Source organism: Formica exsecta, unplaced genomic scaffold (assembly GCF_003651465.1).
Source record: "Formica exsecta isolate Colony F162 unplaced genomic scaffold, ASM365146v1 scaffold82, whole genome shotgun sequence".
In the NCBI taxonomy this organism is placed as follows: domain Eukaryota; kingdom Metazoa; phylum Arthropoda; class Insecta; order Hymenoptera; family Formicidae; genus Formica; species Formica exsecta.
In genome coordinates, this window is record NW_021853592.1 from 859,674 (window position 1) to 877,784 (window position 18,111).

At 42.7% G+C, this 18,111-nt stretch overlaps 2 protein-coding genes across 3 annotated transcripts in view; one reads left to right on the forward strand and one right to left on the reverse strand.

Moving 5' to 3' along the window:
* Positions 1-6,694, reverse strand: part of LOC115244500 (titin) — a 39,315-nt gene extending 32,621 nt beyond the window's left edge. For both annotated transcript variants that reach the window (XM_029822192.1, XM_029822191.1), the window contains exon 1: positions 6,348-6,694. The gene's annotated coding sequence lies outside the window, so the exon portion shown is untranslated. The remainder of the gene's footprint in view (positions 1-6,347) is intronic.
* The window catches only part of LOC115244513 (altered inheritance of mitochondria protein 3-like), an 11,918-nt gene extending 2,275 nt beyond the window's left edge, over positions 1-9,643 (forward strand). Inside the window, exons 2-4 of the mRNA XM_029822204.1 lie at positions 6,742-6,894; positions 8,210-8,462; positions 9,256-9,643. Coding sequence (XP_029678064.1) covers positions 6,742-6,894; positions 8,210-8,462; positions 9,256-9,643 — 794 coding nt within the window. The remainder of the gene's footprint in view (positions 1-6,741; positions 6,895-8,209; positions 8,463-9,255) is intronic.
* The last annotated feature ends 8,468 nt before the right edge of the window (positions 9,644-18,111 follow it).

Genomic DNA, 18,111 nt, shown 5'->3' on the forward strand with positions numbered 1-18,111 from the left:
CTCTTCATCGAAGACAAATGGTTCCGATGAACTTCGAATGCGGGATCGTTGCGACGTTTTCATGAGACATGTCAATAATGATAAACGACAGGAGGAAGAAAGATGAGCGATATATTCCATCTCGCCGGAGAATTTTAACAAATTCAAAATTTTCTTTAAAAATATCAAAAAAGACGATTGTATTTGTAACACTTTTTTAATCAAATTAAACGACAAATGTTATTCCCATTATTTGCTCTGAAAGTCAATTTATACAAAGAATCTCACATTTTCAATTTACGAATTGTTAGGGAAGAAAATAGAACGTGACTACGCGTTACATCATCTTCGATTAGTCCGCTCTCCGGAGTATCTCTCTCGGTTACCGCGGAAAAGATAATCGTGCGAATATTCCGACAACAATCGTAGGAAGTTGCGGGTAGGTGGAGGACCACGAGCGTTTACGAATAAACGGCGCTGCCGGGAATTTCCCGTGCGTCACGGTCACGCTCTATTTTCCAACAAATCTCTGTCCCTTTTTTTCGCGTATAATCGTGCATTATCGTTAACGTTAGCGATAATACGATCGTGCCACACGGACGAATTAGCCAGCTATAATTACTAACCGCACGACGTTAACGAACTGAAAGCGCGGCTGATCGTCGGGACAGAAAATTTACCGTTACACACAAGAACCCGATTACCAATGGAGATTAATTCTCGATATCGGGCAGACATTAAACGCTCCTCCTCTCCCATTCGTGAGAGAGCGATATGAGCGGACACACCAGCGGCTAGTTTGCTAGCAAACTGCTACTATGACGATCCACCTAGTATAACGGTCTATGTCTCACGGTATTACATGACATTTGTTAGCAAGTATACTCGGTAGCAAGTATACCCGCGCTGTCTATCTCGTGTTGTCGCCTATAATTTATCGCCACCGGGTCGACGCGACGTTACGAATTATTTGGCGGATAAATCGTCGGCAAGTTGCGACGACTTGTCCCGTTGATTCACGAAGAGAAAGAGAGAAAGAGAGAGAGAATACACAGCGCGAAAGACAGAACGAAGAGACGCGTGTCGCAAAGGAAAGAGACAGACAGGTCACCGACCGGTTCCCGGTGACAATTCTGACGGCCGACCAACACACCGGCCGTCAAGTATTCCTACATTATTAACGGAACTAGGCCAACGGTGCAGGTTCACTAAACCACGAAGTAAACTGGATTACCTTTGTTTTTGTCTCTCTCTCTCTCTCTCTCTCTACACAGTCGTTCCTAAAATATTTTAAATGTCGATCGTCTAATCAAATTCGACTGCAAATTAATCTTGGAATAACAACAGTCTTTATGCTTTATATATATGCAGCTTCTTTCTTCGAAAAATGATATTTTATCAATATTATATATGAAAAATATAATATACTTAAAATATTTTTAATTTAATTATTCAACATATTTTGTGTCTGTAAAAAAATAAAACCATTCTTCTTTAAATCTTGCTTGTACTTTATTTCCGAATTATATTATCGTTATTTTTATTAGCTTATCGCAAACTAATTTTTATAAACTATGTGTATTTTTAAAAAACTTGTCTTTTTTGAAAAAATTGTTTTATCTTTTACAATTTCACAAGTATAATGAGTATATATGAGAAAATAATATTTCTCTATTATAATTTCTTATCGTGTAATAATTTTCTTCAATTTCCTCATATATTTTATCATGATAATCGTGTTTCATCCACTTTATTAAATTTGACATTAATTCCATATTAATTGTGATTGTACACCAGTTCTTGTAAAATCGTGAAAGATAAAACAAAAATGTTCCGATGGCAATGAACGAACGGGGAAACGGAACCGCGCCTATATTAGCGTTCTGAAAACCGTTCGTGCGGTCGTACACCATACGTGGGACGAGGTAGCGTGGGGACGATTCGTGCGCGCATTGAAATTCCCTCCGATCTCGCGGAGGCCGAGTAGCCGATTTTTATCGAGTACACGACTGGTTACCGGACGGCACTCATAAACCGCATTCGATATCGGGGAACGGTCCAACGCGCGCGGAATAAAAACCACTCGAGCGGACAGGCACATTCGCGATATTTCGATTTCGAGACGAGAACCGTTCGGACATCGAGGGGTTCTTTCGATGAACGAAATGAAGTGACGGGAGGAGAGTACAGTCGAAGAGAAAGATTGTTTCGCGTAATAATATTTAACAGCGACGGGAGATGGAAATTTCTACCGCGAGATAATCGATAGAGCGCGGCTCTCATACGTGATGAGCTCAAATTCTTGCGTGTCTGGAGCATCGCGTCGGTCACATCCCGTCGCGCGAAGTAACAGACAGAGAAAACCGATAAATTCATCATTCATATTCCACGACCGAACGTCAAACTTGATTTATTCATCGGCGCAGCAGATCGAATGCATTTTACGAAATCAAATATCCAAGTGGTATTTTTGCACGTTCCTACTCCTCATCTCATCTCATCTCATTTCAGAAAACGGGGGTCAACGTACTCGAATCGATTCGTCAAAGTATCGCTAAATTCAGCGAAAGCCACGGATTCCTTGTCGCGAGCGATCGAAGTATCCGCCAGTTTATTTTGCTACAATAACGTAAAGTCGATCGGCTCGGTATTTTTATACACGTTGTTTGTAACGCGCTGTCCTTTTATAACCAGAGGCCGACGGTCGTCGGAGCGTCTACCTTGCTTGGTTTTTTTATCCGTAACGCTCTATATCGGGAAGATTATCGGCTCAACATCGATCGATCGCTTTGAGAGCCGTCGTCATTCAAAGTCCGGCAACGGTCCGACACGCGCCTCGTCCTTTTGAAACTTATTGTAGCGTGTGTGTGCGCTCGTGACGAATACATACTACCTCGTTCGACACACACGTACACGCACACACACTGTTCGTCTCGTTCGTTTTTACCGTTTTGCGAATATCCGTGCGATTCGAGCGCTCGGTCAAGCGTGGGCCTAAAACGGACGAGGACACGTATGTTTCATGGATCATTTAACGATAATCTATTGGCACTTTGATATTTTGAGCGATTAATTTTGCTTGATTTATTTTTATCCATTTGATGAAGAATATCGCATATATATTATCGTAAGTATAATTTAGATGTAAAAAACAAAAGGAAAAATTGATTAAAAAAGATGAATCATCAAAATGACAAAGTTCACAACCGTCAAAGTTGCGTAAATAATGAAATATTAAAAATGTAAAAGATTTCTCTCTTCATGGAGAAAAAGAACATACACCAGCAAATCAAAACGGGTAAAGCGCAGCGGAGATGCGGATAACAGTACCAATGCATTAAGGAAGTAGCGAATGTGTCGTACTCGAGAAGTTGCGCGACAAAGCGCTCTCCGACCAGGTTGATAGCAAAATAATCATCTAGCGGCTTAAGAATTCCCTCTCACGTTTACGTTGGACCGACACAAACTTCGTATTCCCTCTTTCCGGTTATTGCCCTTTCTAGAGATTGCGTGTCTACCGCCGTTTCTTATTTACACTCCATTACCACGTTTCATTTTCGTCGTTCTGCCTAACAAGCGCGCAAGCGTAGCTGCAGACGCAAGTTGGTCTTGCTAATTAACGTTCAATGATGAGTACATTGTTGGCGGTTGTTTTTTCCGGTATTTTACTTTATTCACGGATCTCTCGGAATCCGTTTTTTTTCTCACGGAAAATTTCAGAAAATTTCTTTTCGCATCTTTCTCCTCTTAATTGTCAATGTTAAACAGAAATTAAAAATGATTGAATCTCTCAAGTAAAAATAAAAGTTGAAATAATAATTAAAATGGTGAGAGAAACGTTTCCTTCGATACAATTACGGTAGCGGTGAGAATAATGTAAGACGCAATAAGCATCGCGCGAATCATTATGCAGCATCGCACCTGAGCTGCGAGGATCACAGCGTTATTATCGATATGCGGAGAGTTAACTGTTCATTGGAAATCTAGCGTTTCCGTTGAAAGGCGATTTAATATATCACGCCCGTTCGATCGTTACAGTCGCGAGAGCTATCGGACGCACGTCGACCGTGACGCTGATTCGCGTCCGCTCTTTTTTGCAAGGAACAAGATTGCCTCGCGTCTGCGACGAGATCGCGTCCGTCAGGAAAATAGTAACGTTCGACCGCGAATGTAACAGCGGTTGCACGTGTTGGAACGAGGCGCCACGTCATGCAGAATTTCAGATGATCGTCGTCGTCGTCGTCATCGTCGTCGCCACTATGGTTTCCACGAGATTGGGAGGAGAATTCGATCCGCCGCAGGAATGTCCCGTTTATTCACGCGCGTCTCTCTAGCTCTCTCATCGTCGGAAAGAACGCCAGGGCAGTCCACTTCGATATACAAAGGAGGCCTCCATAGATTCCTCTAGTTTACATTTTTCGTCTCTCGCAAGGGGGCCCGCGGCCCATTATTCCTATACCCGGTATTTCTATGACTCATTATGTAGGATCGCGCGGCCTGTTTTTAAATTTTCCCTTCCTCCCCGATCGTCGTTCGGAAAAATTGATATACTTTTTCGACCATAGATCATGCAAGACAAATTCTTTCCCCGTTTCGGAAAAAAATTTCGCGACAATATCATCTCGCGCAATCTCTTACGTTCCGCTTAAAAAGTCTCGAATAATCTTACAAAAACGAATAAATATTTTGCGCAGCATGATTTATCAACTATTATAATAATGTCAAAAATTTCGTCATTTTATATCACATCATCTTCCGCATACGCAAATTTTCAAGGTCCTGCGTATCCTCCGGATTGGAACGGAGGCCTTCTTGGTATTCACGCATCGACGGTGTTTGGCTCGGTATTCAGACACTGTCTCTTAATTGTACGAGGTGTTCGTCTGGCTATCCTTCTCAACGCATACCTATAATACGTCGCTTTGAATTATTTAGGCACCATCGGCCGGTCCTCTTAGATTCGGCTCTCAGTTCACGCGAGAGAAGAAGATTAATATCCTACAATTGTTCCTTCTCCTTTAATCTTTTCTTATTGTTAGTCATATCAATCGACATACGCGAATCAATTTATACGAATTAATTGCTCGATCGTTCTTTGCTGATATTACGTATTAATGAGATAATCGTACTGTGAGTGACATCCAGCAGAGGATCGATTATCATTTTAATCTTACATATACAACAGAAGAAGATATAATAAAGTTATTTTTTATTAACAAATATTTTCTAAATAATTAAACATTTGCTAGCAAGATATAATATTTTCTTTTAATATGTCGAAAAAAATTCTACGTATCCTCTAAAGTAAACGAGTCACACAAATGGAATTTTGTCACCAGAGCAACACAGAGTATAAAAAATTTTTCTCTGTGCAGAGAAAAGAATTACTTTCACTAATTATCCTTTTCGAAACAATAAGAGAAATGTACAAATTTCCACGCAAAAGATGGGTGGCGATAAGTCTCAATCGGTTCCAGTTGTTTTATAAATTAATAGTATTACTAGTAATATTAATAACTGTATAGTATATTAAAATATTTATTTTATTTACAGTAACAGAAAGCATTTAGGCATTTTCTGTGTCCTTTAATAACTATACTTGAAATTTCTTAATGGATTAAAATTAAAAAAAAATATTTTTGTATTTTCTAAAGAAATGTGTGTGTGTGTGTGTGTGTGTGTGTGCAGAACTCCACACAAAACATACATATCTTCTATTCGTTAAAATATACATAGATAATTAATTGAACTGTTTGATCACTTCTGTTAATATATGCCACCTTAGGTATCAGTTAACTAATTAGTTTGATAATCAATAACTATCTATATCTTACAATTAATAAATATGAAAGTTTTGAATATGTGTGGAGACTTAGGAAATATAAAAATATCTTTTTTATATTAATATCAGCCATTAAAATATTTTAAGCATAGTTCCCGAAGGACATAGAAAATGCCTAAATCATGCTTTTATTGCTCTAAATAAAGTAAATCTTTGAATACAACTTATAAATTTATTAATTTTACTAAAAATACTATCAATTTATAACAAAAACAACTGGGACCGATCGAGGCCCTTATCGCCACCTGTCCTCTCTATAAATCTCCCCTTTCACATCTCCGGATCACTTTGGAATCGGGACATTTCCTTGACGGCGCACATCATCACAGTCCATAAAATCCATGACGACGACGTCGACAACGATTAAGAGGTATTATCATCCAACCGCGTGCAACCGAATCACTGATCTTGATCACTCGATGTCACCGAAGGAGGCGCGATCAACCCGCTTTATCACTTGTTCACCCTCGGCGATCGAGCCGAGGGAAGGAGGACCGGCACCAAGTTACTTGTCACGATCACTTACCTATCCAGCACGGTCGTCGACGACGGACAACCCTGACAGCTCGACGATGCGACGACGTGGTCCTCTCTCTCGACGCACGATCGACGATTAGTTAGTTACTTTGCACCGACGTGAATCTACCGTAAGATTAACGTTACTACTTATATACGTGCTTGCTCCCCGGAGCCGCGATCGTCTCTTTCAAAGGGAAAACGAGGGGCTGCTCTTCTCTCGCCACCCTCCGACGAGCGTGTGTGCGCGAGCGCTTACTCTCTCTCTCTCTCTCTCTCTCTCTGTCTCTCTCTCCCTTTCTTGCTCTCTTTAGCTGGCCCCTCAAAATCACCGCAACACCACACCGAACAGAAGTGAACTACTCGTGCGCCGCCGGTTCACGGTACCTTAAATACCTTGGCAGCCGCGCCGCCGCCGCCACCGCCACCGCCGCCGCCACCGCCGCCAGATGATGATGTGGTGGTCGTTCTAGTAAACGCCAAACCGAATATAGATATAAACACTGACAAAAAAGACGCGCGGGGAAGCAGCCAGGATGGAAGGAGCGAGTCCTCCGGTAAGGAATCGTACTTTAGTTTCTCTACAGCCTACAGTCCTTTCGCTCCCTTGCACAAATGCTGCGTGAAAGTTGCAGCTTGATTTTAAACACATTAATAGCTTGACATTTCCGCGCCTGTTTATTGCAAAAAAAAAAACGCATTCGATTCGAGTCAAACGTTTTGCCTAATGAAAGATTTGCGACCGAAAGAAAACGCGTTATTTCCGGAATATATTTATAAATGCAATCGTATTTATCGATAATTTAAAAACTAACGGTTATGAAGAATTTTTTTAAAATAATTCCGAGGCGATTAAAAAAACGCATCAACTGTAGTTTCACCTTATTCGCAATAATCGCGAACGGATTCTCGTATTAAGCGAAAAGAATATTGTTCCTGCCGAAAGCTCATCTCGAGAAATCACGTCACGCATGAACGGTTTTATTGCCAATCGACATTTAATGACTACCGGTCGAAGGCAACTGTACTCAAATCACTTCCTCGACAGGTTTTACTCAATGAATCGATTCGTTTTAATAACGCTATTCGCAGAATACATTATCAAGTTTAGAGTTTGTCATCGATAATAACATCTCCGGAAATTTAATAATCCTCGCTAATTAATTAATTTTTATCAGAGAGAGAAGACCGACTCTCCGAAGTCATCGAAGCATCTATCGGGCTACTAGGAAACCGCGCGTGCGTTATATAAAAATTTATAATCTCCGTTGCATTACCGTGTTTTTATCACCGCGTTAATCACCCGATGATCGGCCGGCCGTGTTGACTCGCGCGAATTACGCTTACATTTTCGGCGCGTTCCTCCCGACACGCTTCGATGCATTCATCGTGACGTCATCGAGCGAGCAATTAACGAGAATCGACTACGAATAAGCAGCGATTACAGTTAGATTCGGGCGAGAATTAATTCGCCCGATGTTTATCTGCGGGTCTAATTAGACCGGCTCGCGATTTGGACGCGAGAGGTGCTGGCGGGGCCCCGTCCCGTCGATCTCGATTTGGGATCGCGCTGCGCCCCCGTACTTCGCCGATTAATTAAACTGTTAGCGGATCACGCTTTAGCGCCGAGATAGTCGGCTCACTTACTAGACCATGGCGCTCATCGGGCATATAATATACTTACCTAGATTTCACTTGCCCGCGTCGGTAACGACCATCTCATCCAATGCTAGAGGATATAACGAGGACCCACTCTGCCCCTCTCCTTTAGCTTACCTGTCTACCTCCTTTACCTCTTACACCCTATCGCTCTGTCTCTATCTCTCTTCCGCGTCTGTCTCTCTTTCTCTAATATCGCCGGTCTCGGAACAGCGACCAACAAGTCCGACGTATCATCCTGTGGCGAGCATCAGCAGCAGCCGGAAGTGCCGCCTCCCGCCAGTGCGCCGGTGGATGCGGACGAAATTAAAGCGAACCAGGCGTCCCACCTGGTAAACAGGCACATGGTATTGCCGTTCATACCGCCCAAGTTCGCCAACGCGGACTCTAACACCCTGCTGAAACCGTCCGAGTACCTCAAAAGTATCTGCAAGACGACGTCTAAGAACAGTCTGTCGAAGGCGAGGTCAGTGATCTTTCCTGTCATATACAACGGTGTTTACTTCCGCTTGTTTCGTAGTCTTCTGCGTGCAAGTTGCTCCGAGAAACCGCCAAGATTACATCTTGTTGTTTTAATAATTAAGTCGATTTCTCTTAAAATCGCGATTTGAATATTCAACGTACAGTGTACTTTTAGAGGATGTTTATACAACATTGTTTTATGTGTGATTCAAATAAACGAAAAGCAATGTAATTATAATATTAGCCATTTCGATTTGTGCTGCTCTTAAAATGGTGATTTTTAAATCTTTGACTCAAGCAGTTTCAGTGCTTCATTCATAGCATTGAGAAAAATCTAATATCGTTATTTATCGTTAGTACTTGTAGTTATGATTTATTAATTCAATTTTCGTGTATTTAAAAAACAAATTTTATTTTACGGCTGAGAGGTGCCATTAATTAAAGTTTTTTCAGCTAGAATAAAAATGTAAACTCGCGTGCGTGTTTAACTTTCTGATGATACATATAAGATGATACGTACAAGAACATGAGTTATAATTAATGTTCTTTCTCAGAGGAATTATTTTTTGCTTATTAAAACCAAAGCAATATTTTCTTCGAAATCTATAATATTAATATATCTAAAGTCTATCTATATTAATATATATCGTATAATAATACCATCAAGTAAAATAAATTCAAATTTTAAAGTTTTTCTCTTGAATTTATCTTATCCAAATGAAAACGGATTTATATTTTCGAGCAGCGTTATTTTGAAATTTTCTACTCGCATGACAATGCGAAAATCGCGCTCGCAGGTCAGTGGACAACTTGGACATTCAAAGTCGGAATACGGAGCCGCGTGAGGAGGAGGAGGCGGAAGAGGAGGAAGAAACGCGAAGGAGCAGCGAGGAGGTCAAGGGGTCTCCTACGGGTCCCCCGCCACCACCGTTGTCTCCTTTGCAGCAGAGAGCACGAAGTGCGAATCAAGGCCCGAATTCCGCCAGTGTCGGCAACGAGACCGAAAGCTTCAAGACCCCGCAACCCTTAGCCACGATCAGCATCCAGGACCTCACGAGCATCCAGCTACGACGGACAAGCACGAAGATGAACGCTACCAAGACGTTCTCCGCACCGCCACCGCGCAGCGTGTCTATGACTAAATGCAGAACTTCACACAAAACATACATATCTTCTATTCGTTAAAATATACATAGATAATTAATTGAACTGTTTGATCACTTCTGTTAATATATGCCACCTTAGGTATCAGTTAACTAATTAGTTTGATAATCAATAACTATCTATATCTTACAATTAATAAATATGAAAGTTTTGAATATGTGTGGAGACTTAGGAAATATAAAAATATCTTTTTTATATTAATATCAGCCATTAAAATATTTTAAGCATAGTTCCCGAAGGACATAGAAAATGCCTAAATCATGCTTTTATTGCTCTAAATAAAGTAAATCTTTGAATACAACTTATAAATTTATTAATTTTACTAAAAATACTATCAATTTATAACAAAAACAACTGGGACCGATCGAGGCCCTTATCGCCACCTGTCCTCTCTATAAATCTCCCCTTTCACATCTCCGGATCACTTTGGAATCGGGACATTTCCTTGACGGCGCACATCATCACAGTCCATAAAATCCATGACGACGACGTCGACAACGATTAAGAGGTATTATCATCCAACCGCGTGCAACCGAATCACTGATCTTGATCACTCGATGTCACCGAAGGAGGCGCGATCAACCCGCTTTATCACTTGTTCACCCTCGGCGATCGAGCCGAGGGAAGGAGGACCGGCACCAAGTTACTTGTCACGATCACTTACCTATCCAGCACGGTCGTCGACGACGGACAACCCTGACAGCTCGACGATGCGACGACGTGGTCCTCTCTCTCGACGCACGATCGACGATTAGTTAGTTACTTTGCACCGACGTGAATCTACCGTAAGATTAACGTTACTACTTATATACGTGCTTGCTCCCCGGAGCCGCGATCGTCTCTTTCAAAGGGAAAACGAGGGGCTGCTCTTCTCTCGCCACCCTCCGACGAGCGTGTGTGCGCGAGCGCTTACTCTCTCTCTCTCTCTCTCTCTCTCTGTCTCTCTCTCCCTTTCTTGCTCTCTTTAGCTGGCCCCTCAAAATCACCGCAACACCACACCGAACAGAAGTGAACTACTCGTGCGCCGCCGGTTCACGGTACCTTAAATACCTTGGCAGCCGCGCCGCCGCCGCCACCGCCACCGCCGCCGCCGCCGCCGCCGCCGCCGCAACGCACCACCGCCGTGCGCGTCGTGCGGCCCCCTACCTTAAACTCGCCCCACGCCGTACGAACGGATTGGCGGGGGAGCAACGCGAGGCGATGTGTACCCGCAGGCTACACACCGGAGCATTCTCTCTTTTTCTTCCACTCTCGTTCCCTCTCACGCGCGCGCCTTCTCTATATCGTTTCCCCTCTTCCCCTCTCGTTAGTTCTTTCTCCCTCTCCGTCTCTCTCTCCTCTTCACCCGTTCCGCACACTTCTCGTCCTTCTCTTTTTCGTCCCCTCTCTGCCCCTTTTTCTCAATGTTCGACCACCAACGGCACGTCCGCAGGACTAACGCGTGTAACATCCCAGGTAGCGGCGCGAAATGGAAAGATTTCCTTTTTGTCTCGCTGTCTCGCGGCATTCTCGCTATCCGACTCGCGGATGCTACTTGCTCGCTCGCGGATTGTCCTAGACGTGTTGAGTGTCATCGGTGAACGGTTCGTGGACCGTTCGACTATGATAGCCGGTCGAGAGGAGCAGAACCGACGAGGAGCACCGGATCGGTCGCCGCCACCGTTGGACCAACGATGCGCAAATGCGAGTGCGCATAAGCGCAGGAACAGCGGGCTGCGCCCGTCCTCGGTCGGCGCATTCGCGCGTAGCGCGTCGATGCGAGCGTATCCGTTGCTCGACGCTCTGGTTTCTCCGAGATCTCGAAAAACGAAACAGAAAGAGAGAAATTATTGAAACGGATCCGAATGATGCGATAAAATAATTAATTTTCTGCGATTTTTGTGCCAAGAGATTGAATTTCATGCGAAAAGCGTTGCATCAATTCTTCTCTTTTGATTAGGCTCGATTATTACCGGGAAGCACGATGGAATTATCTTGAGGCTTATTCGGGAATTGAGCGCAAGCGTTGATCAATGCCATTGAAAATTCAATCCGCTGACTCACTATCGAATTTTTGCATTGACGAGTACACACGAATCAAAAGTCAGTTCTCACCGATCGTCTCGAGAAAAAAAAAATTCTTCCGGCAAAACCTTCAACTGTGGATCTCTGCCTCCACTGATCCGCGTCATCGGACAAAATGTTTTTGTTTTTTTATCGATTTTCGTATTATGGGATACCTCCGTATGTGTCGCGGCGAAATATAACGTTAGCTCACGTTGTTAGGAACTCTTCTTTCCGCATCCACGTCGTTAATCGACCGGCTGAAGGCCGGATTCCGTAAAATTCCGCAGTCGTGTCCTACGAAAGAAAGAAAGAAAAGATCGTTTTAAAGATGATCTCATCGAGATTGATCAAAAAACGTGTGTAATAAAATGTTTTACAACACGCAACTATCTAATTGCGGACCGATGGTCCATCTATTACATATTATAGATTAAGACTGACACATTAATACGCTATAAGTTATTCTAACGGCATGCGAGATACCATCGCGTCCTTCTCTCTTTAAGGAAAGCTATTCTCAGACTTGATACAGAGGCGCTCTTTCGTACACAATTCATTTGATTATATCTCGCAAGATCTCGTCCGTGTTCTCCCTCAAAGAAAAAAAAAACGCACAAAAATACTCCCAACGACCAGATTATTAATTGTCAGCGGTTGCCGATAAAGCTTCGCGATGTCCAGGAAGTTAACCGATACCGTTCACCCTCCTGCCTGCCGGCCATACGTACATTCGTACTGTGCATCGTTCATATTTACGACGGAGAGAAGTTCATCGAGTAGAGGAGAGCAGCCGTAAAACATCGAGCGAGGTGCTCAAGAGAGATACCCAAGACGATGTATCCACTTTGGCTCACCTTGGCTCATCTCGGATGACTGAGAGGAAGGGAATTCGGTTCAGCGAACCTCGCGCGCACGATAAAACTGCTCGTGGTCTTTCTCTCACTCTGAGATATCGGTGCCATTGACACTGACATAATAACTCGCCGGGACCGTCGTAGAACGGCAGTCACGAATGAAATTACCGTCGGTGGTGTAATGCTCTCTTGCATAAGAGAGAGCGGAGATTGAGCGGTATGCCACGAAAGAGAGAGCGTGAGAGGAAGAGAGAGAGAGAGAGGACGGGCCCAGAGCAGGGTGACGACGAGAAAGTGAAATGGGAAAGAGAGAAAGAGACACGCTGTCGAGAGCACAGACAGTGAACTTGACCTGAATCTCGGTCAGGGAGAAAGAATGATCGTGGGCTCCCGTAGAAAGGAGAAAGGAGGTAGAGAAAGAGCGAGACTGAGGAAATTACTTTCGATTTCGAGCTCTCGCGGGATCGGTTACACTTTCTCCCTCGTCCACCGCCGCACGACAAGATCGTTTCTTCTTTTCCCCCCCGATCTTCCCTCTCGATATGCTCGCAACATGTCATTGCACCTTGCTCCCGTGTCGTATTCAGCTTCGGCTGTCAAGACCTTGGGGGAAAACCGCGATCGAGCAATCGATGAAAATATCAAACTTTTACCGATGTCACAATCTTCCCGTAATAACGTATGATGATTACTGTTTTAATTCTCAATATTTCGATTAAAATATCTGCCGACAGTTTAGTATCATTCGGATATATACAGGGATCGCACGCTTGACATATAAAGTTATCATTGATAAAAATCACGACACTCGAGTTTGATGGAGTCGTCTAAATGGCGACTAAATGGCGGAACGAATTTGTCGCGAACATCGTATCTAACGGTAATCGTTGACCCTATAATTTAACACTACCGTCAAAGTTACGACAGTACAAATCACTAATTCAACACGTGGGAAATATGTAGGAATTAGATCGAAAAGTATGTCGCTCCTTCCGTCGTACCGTTAAAATATACCTACTGTCTGACACAATGCATAGATCGAATTTATAACATCAAGTTGAAAATTCTTATATTTAAAGAGATTCTGATATATTTAAATATATTTAAATTGATTCAGATATATATTATACAGAAATTAAATTAAAATTACATCTTGCAATTTCAAAAATTATTCGTAAATAAATTATATCATAACGTCAAATTTTTAATTCTAATTCCAAAATAAAAAAAAATACGCCATAAAAGAGAGAGATACTATAGTATGTATTAATAACAACAAAATAATATTAATGAAAAATTAAAAACAAATTTTGGACTGCGCAAAGTTGATTTCAGTTTGTGTTCCGGTCGCTCCCCGAGACAGACATCTCTCGATATTGCTCGGAGTGGACAAGTCGACGAACGGCCTTGCGACATTTGTCGTGCAGCGAACTTGACGATCCCGCTCGCCGGATCGACACCGCGATTCTCCGACGAGAATGTCGGCGCCAGGAATGTCCCGTTCCCGATGGGAACATCTGCAAGATTATAGAGCGACTCTCCGACACCGATGGTGGACACCAGGACATTACCAGCCCCGCGCGTTCTCTTCCTTCTCCTGTCTCAATTCTAAGGAGTTCCTGGTCCTGGCGCGGGGAAAGGAGCATGCTGTTGTCGACTGCGCGGCAAATCTGCCTTGCTGTCTACGATTTAACTGCGACCCCCGTCTCGTAAATAAACACGCGTCCGGTACCGCACACCGTCGTTCTCGTCGGCAAATGGAGATATTATGCGGACCTGCCGGTCCGCCTGCTGGATACTGGAGCGAAAAAGAAGAGACGGTGGTAAGAGGGGACGGGCAAGGGAAAAACGGAACATGTTCTGCCTTCGCGGTTTTCCGGTAAAAGGTCGCGTATATAAAGCCGACGAAATATTTGTTGGCCTTCTTACGGGAGCGTGCGCGAACACCGGCGTGCACACGTGCGCGATAGAGGTGTCAGCGAATAGTATTTGCCCCCCACTCGATATACCATAAACATCGGAATTTATGTACGAACAAAAATTTTTTTCGCACGCGTGTAAGTCTTGAGCGGGATACCGTGTGGTACCGTTTTCCGGCTCACCCCGTCTACAATAATAACCGACAAGAAGTTTAGCGGGGATCAAGGACGTCGATAGACAATCGAGTCACAAAGTGACGTAAATCGTTATTTCGATGAGAAGAGTCTGAGTGTTGAATAATGTATGGTTTCTTTTTTACATTTTCTGTACGAATTTTTCAAGCGTTTTAGCTTTGCATGTAATTATGTCGAGATTACTCTTGATTATGATGCTGGATTATACAGACAATGATGCCACAAATTACGATACATCGTACACAATTAAGACTATAATATTCTGAAAATGTAGAAAAATTGAAAAAATAAAGCTGTATACAAGATTGTAAAAATATCGACATCTGTATTTTGCGGCCGCATCAGGCTTGCGAGGCGCACGTAGCATATGACGGAAGAATCTTCTTCTTCCTGGACCGTTTTACCGTCGACATCACAACTCAGCGCACGCCACCAGGCTGAAATAACGTGAAAAACGGTCACGTGTCCCGCGTCGCACGTGCTATCGCAAATACGCATTTCGGATTCTGAGTAAGAATAAATGTCTTCGCGTTCGCGGCGCCTGCATTATCGTCGATTTCGTGGCTCGCTTTACAATTTTTCGCTCGTTTCGTGCGAACGTGGCCTGACCCGATGCTATTTCTGCGTGAAACCCACATTATATATTGTATATATATTGTGCTCTGTCAATTACGGCGATCGAAAAATAAATTTTGATACGCAGGATGCATGTGTCACGAGTAAGTCGCATCTAAAATTAATTCTAGAGTTCGAGTTTGCAGAAATCTCTCGAATATCTGACTGGTAAACGCGTGACGGAAACGTCACTTCCCCGAATCGTTCCGTCTAGCGAGCATTGTTCCATGTATATTAACAGATAAGAAGTTTGCGAGATCATTCTAGGGATCTTATTTATCATGTCGGAAATATTATACTACAATCTCTCGTGATATATCAGCTGAAACGTAAAATGAGAAAACGCATTGATTAAGTAGATATTCTTTCTAATCGTCGCTCGTTCCTCTTATTCGCGTTATAATAAAACAGAATTATACGACAGGATCGTAATAGATGCTTTATTGTACTATGTACGGAAGTTTCATGATCTCGCAGGGCGCATTTCCACGAAAGAGGGTAAATTCTGCGAGATAGTTCTCGCAGGGGATGTAGGAAATCAATAGCGTTGCTAGGGCTGCTCGGAGAGCATGGGACGATGATGCTTTTAAAGCATCCAGAAAGCTTCGACGGCAGCGAGAGTACTTCCACAATGTATGTCTGTAAATTATTCTCAAATCTTTCTTTCGACGAATAAATCTTTTTCGTGGGGAAGACAATAATAATGGAATCCGCGTCTATCGAATTTTCACGGCGTCGTTTAAGTCCGTTTAGCATTTTTCGCGCACAAATGAGCCAAAAAATATTACTGTGTGAAGAGAGAAAGTATTTCATTAATAGATAAATATTTAATTGAAAAATAAAACTGATCCAAAAATGAACTCGTTGCATTGATTTTAGTGTAGCTGAATAAAAGATATTGTAAAAATATATATACGAATAATTCTCTTTTTGACGATTCTATAAGATAAGATTTTTTACCTCTATGAAAAGTTACTGAAACCACTAAATTGAGAAATCTACGTTGACGTTATAAATGCATGATTATACGAGAGATAAAATGCATCACAAATTTTGTTTTTTCTTCTTTCCGTTCTCGATTCTCATGACAAGCAATTTTCTTTTTCAAGCATATATCTTCTTGTCAATTTTATAACAAGTACAGCATTTTTCAACATTTTTATTTAAACGGAAAGAGCCGAGTTTCTCTATTTTTTTTCTCCAGTTATTTCCACTATTTCAGAAATTCCATCTCTCGTGTGTCAGCGGTCGAAACACTGCGGTCACGATATGAAAAATGACTTTAATCTCAAGCCCAGTCGTGGATTCAGGGGTGACTCGCGTCATATGTGAAATGGTGGATGACAGAAAACGAAAGCCAGATCGTCGAATATCCATTTACAATCTTTTTTTCTTTCTCTCACGAGACTTCTATCACGCCAAGTTATCTACCTATATTGCTTATCAGACAATCGAAAAACTCATTTCGCGATGAAAATATTTCGGAATATTCATATACGATCGCGGACTTTTGCGGAGAGGAACAATTTACTGTCACGTCAGAAAATATTTGCGCGCGAAAACAAATATCAATTACTCGCGATTGGATTCTCGCGGGGGATGGCATAATCCGGGGCTTTCCGAACGGATTTTATTTAGCTCGCAGCTGTCCCATCGGGTCATTGATTTTGGTTAATACCAGCAGGAAGGATCACAATGGGAGGCACCACATGCGTGGGTGCGCTAAAGGGACATATGTGCCCTCGCAAAGAATAAAGTGACATCACGACGTCGCATTCGAAATCCCGCATACGGGAGTAGGAGAAGCTTATTGTTAGTGGACGAGGAATCGGAAAAACAAGTAAAAGACCCAAGTTCGATTATTGGTCCTGTCACATTGCATATATATATATGTATATGTATTGACAGCAAACGATGTACTCTCTCGCGTGTTTCCTCGAACTTATCATACCTGCTTCTGACATTAAATTTAGGGGACGTATACGATGAGATGCAATGAAAATGTGTTTGTCGTTATTTCACGTCTGACGTATTCCAATATATAGATTCTGCAGGGAAATAAAAATGCAAGGTTTTATCTTTCTGCTGCCATATGATCGTGAATCAAAATTTTGTGCTTGAGTTTAGATATTCGACCGAGAGTAACTATGTTATTTCGATATACGTGAGGAAATTGCGCTCGATTCCCGATGATTTCGCATTATTTTGCAGCGCTGCTATAAAGCGAATTTCCGAGACTGTAGTGACTACTGGTCACTGTCTTCTGATTTATCGCGTCTATCTTATTCCACAATCGACGTTATTAATTTCCTTGGATCAAATTGATTCAAGCGTGATTCAACCGAGAATCCGGAAATTAGGCCGTAGATTTCCCCTCGTGAAACATTGACAAACGTTAACGGGCCTCGGAAAATTTATCAAATCGATAGCTACTTTCCGCTCTTCGCAATTCCTGAGTTTCATCAAATCTTGGTTGAAGCGTCATTCAAATATTGATAATGGGCGGAAAACGTCAAGTCCAATCCGATGGATACAAACCTTCCGCCGCGATCCTCTTGCTCCCTCCTCTTCGTCCGCGGGGAAATTGATTCTCCTTTCAGAGGGTGATTCTGTTTACAAGAGCGCCGAATAAGGGAAACGACGAGTTGGGGCGCGCGGGCGGTTTGATTACTACGTTCGTACGAGTGAGACAGAAGGAAAGGGGGAAGGCAGGCAGACCCTTTGACACGAAGTGGATACTCGAGAAGGTCTTCGTGCCTCGTGCCGGTGGCTGCGTTTGCTCACGTGCCGTGCGCCTCGTTTTTCCAATTCTTTTTCGCCCCCTCTTCCGAATATACAATGCGCAGGTTGCCGTTTGATT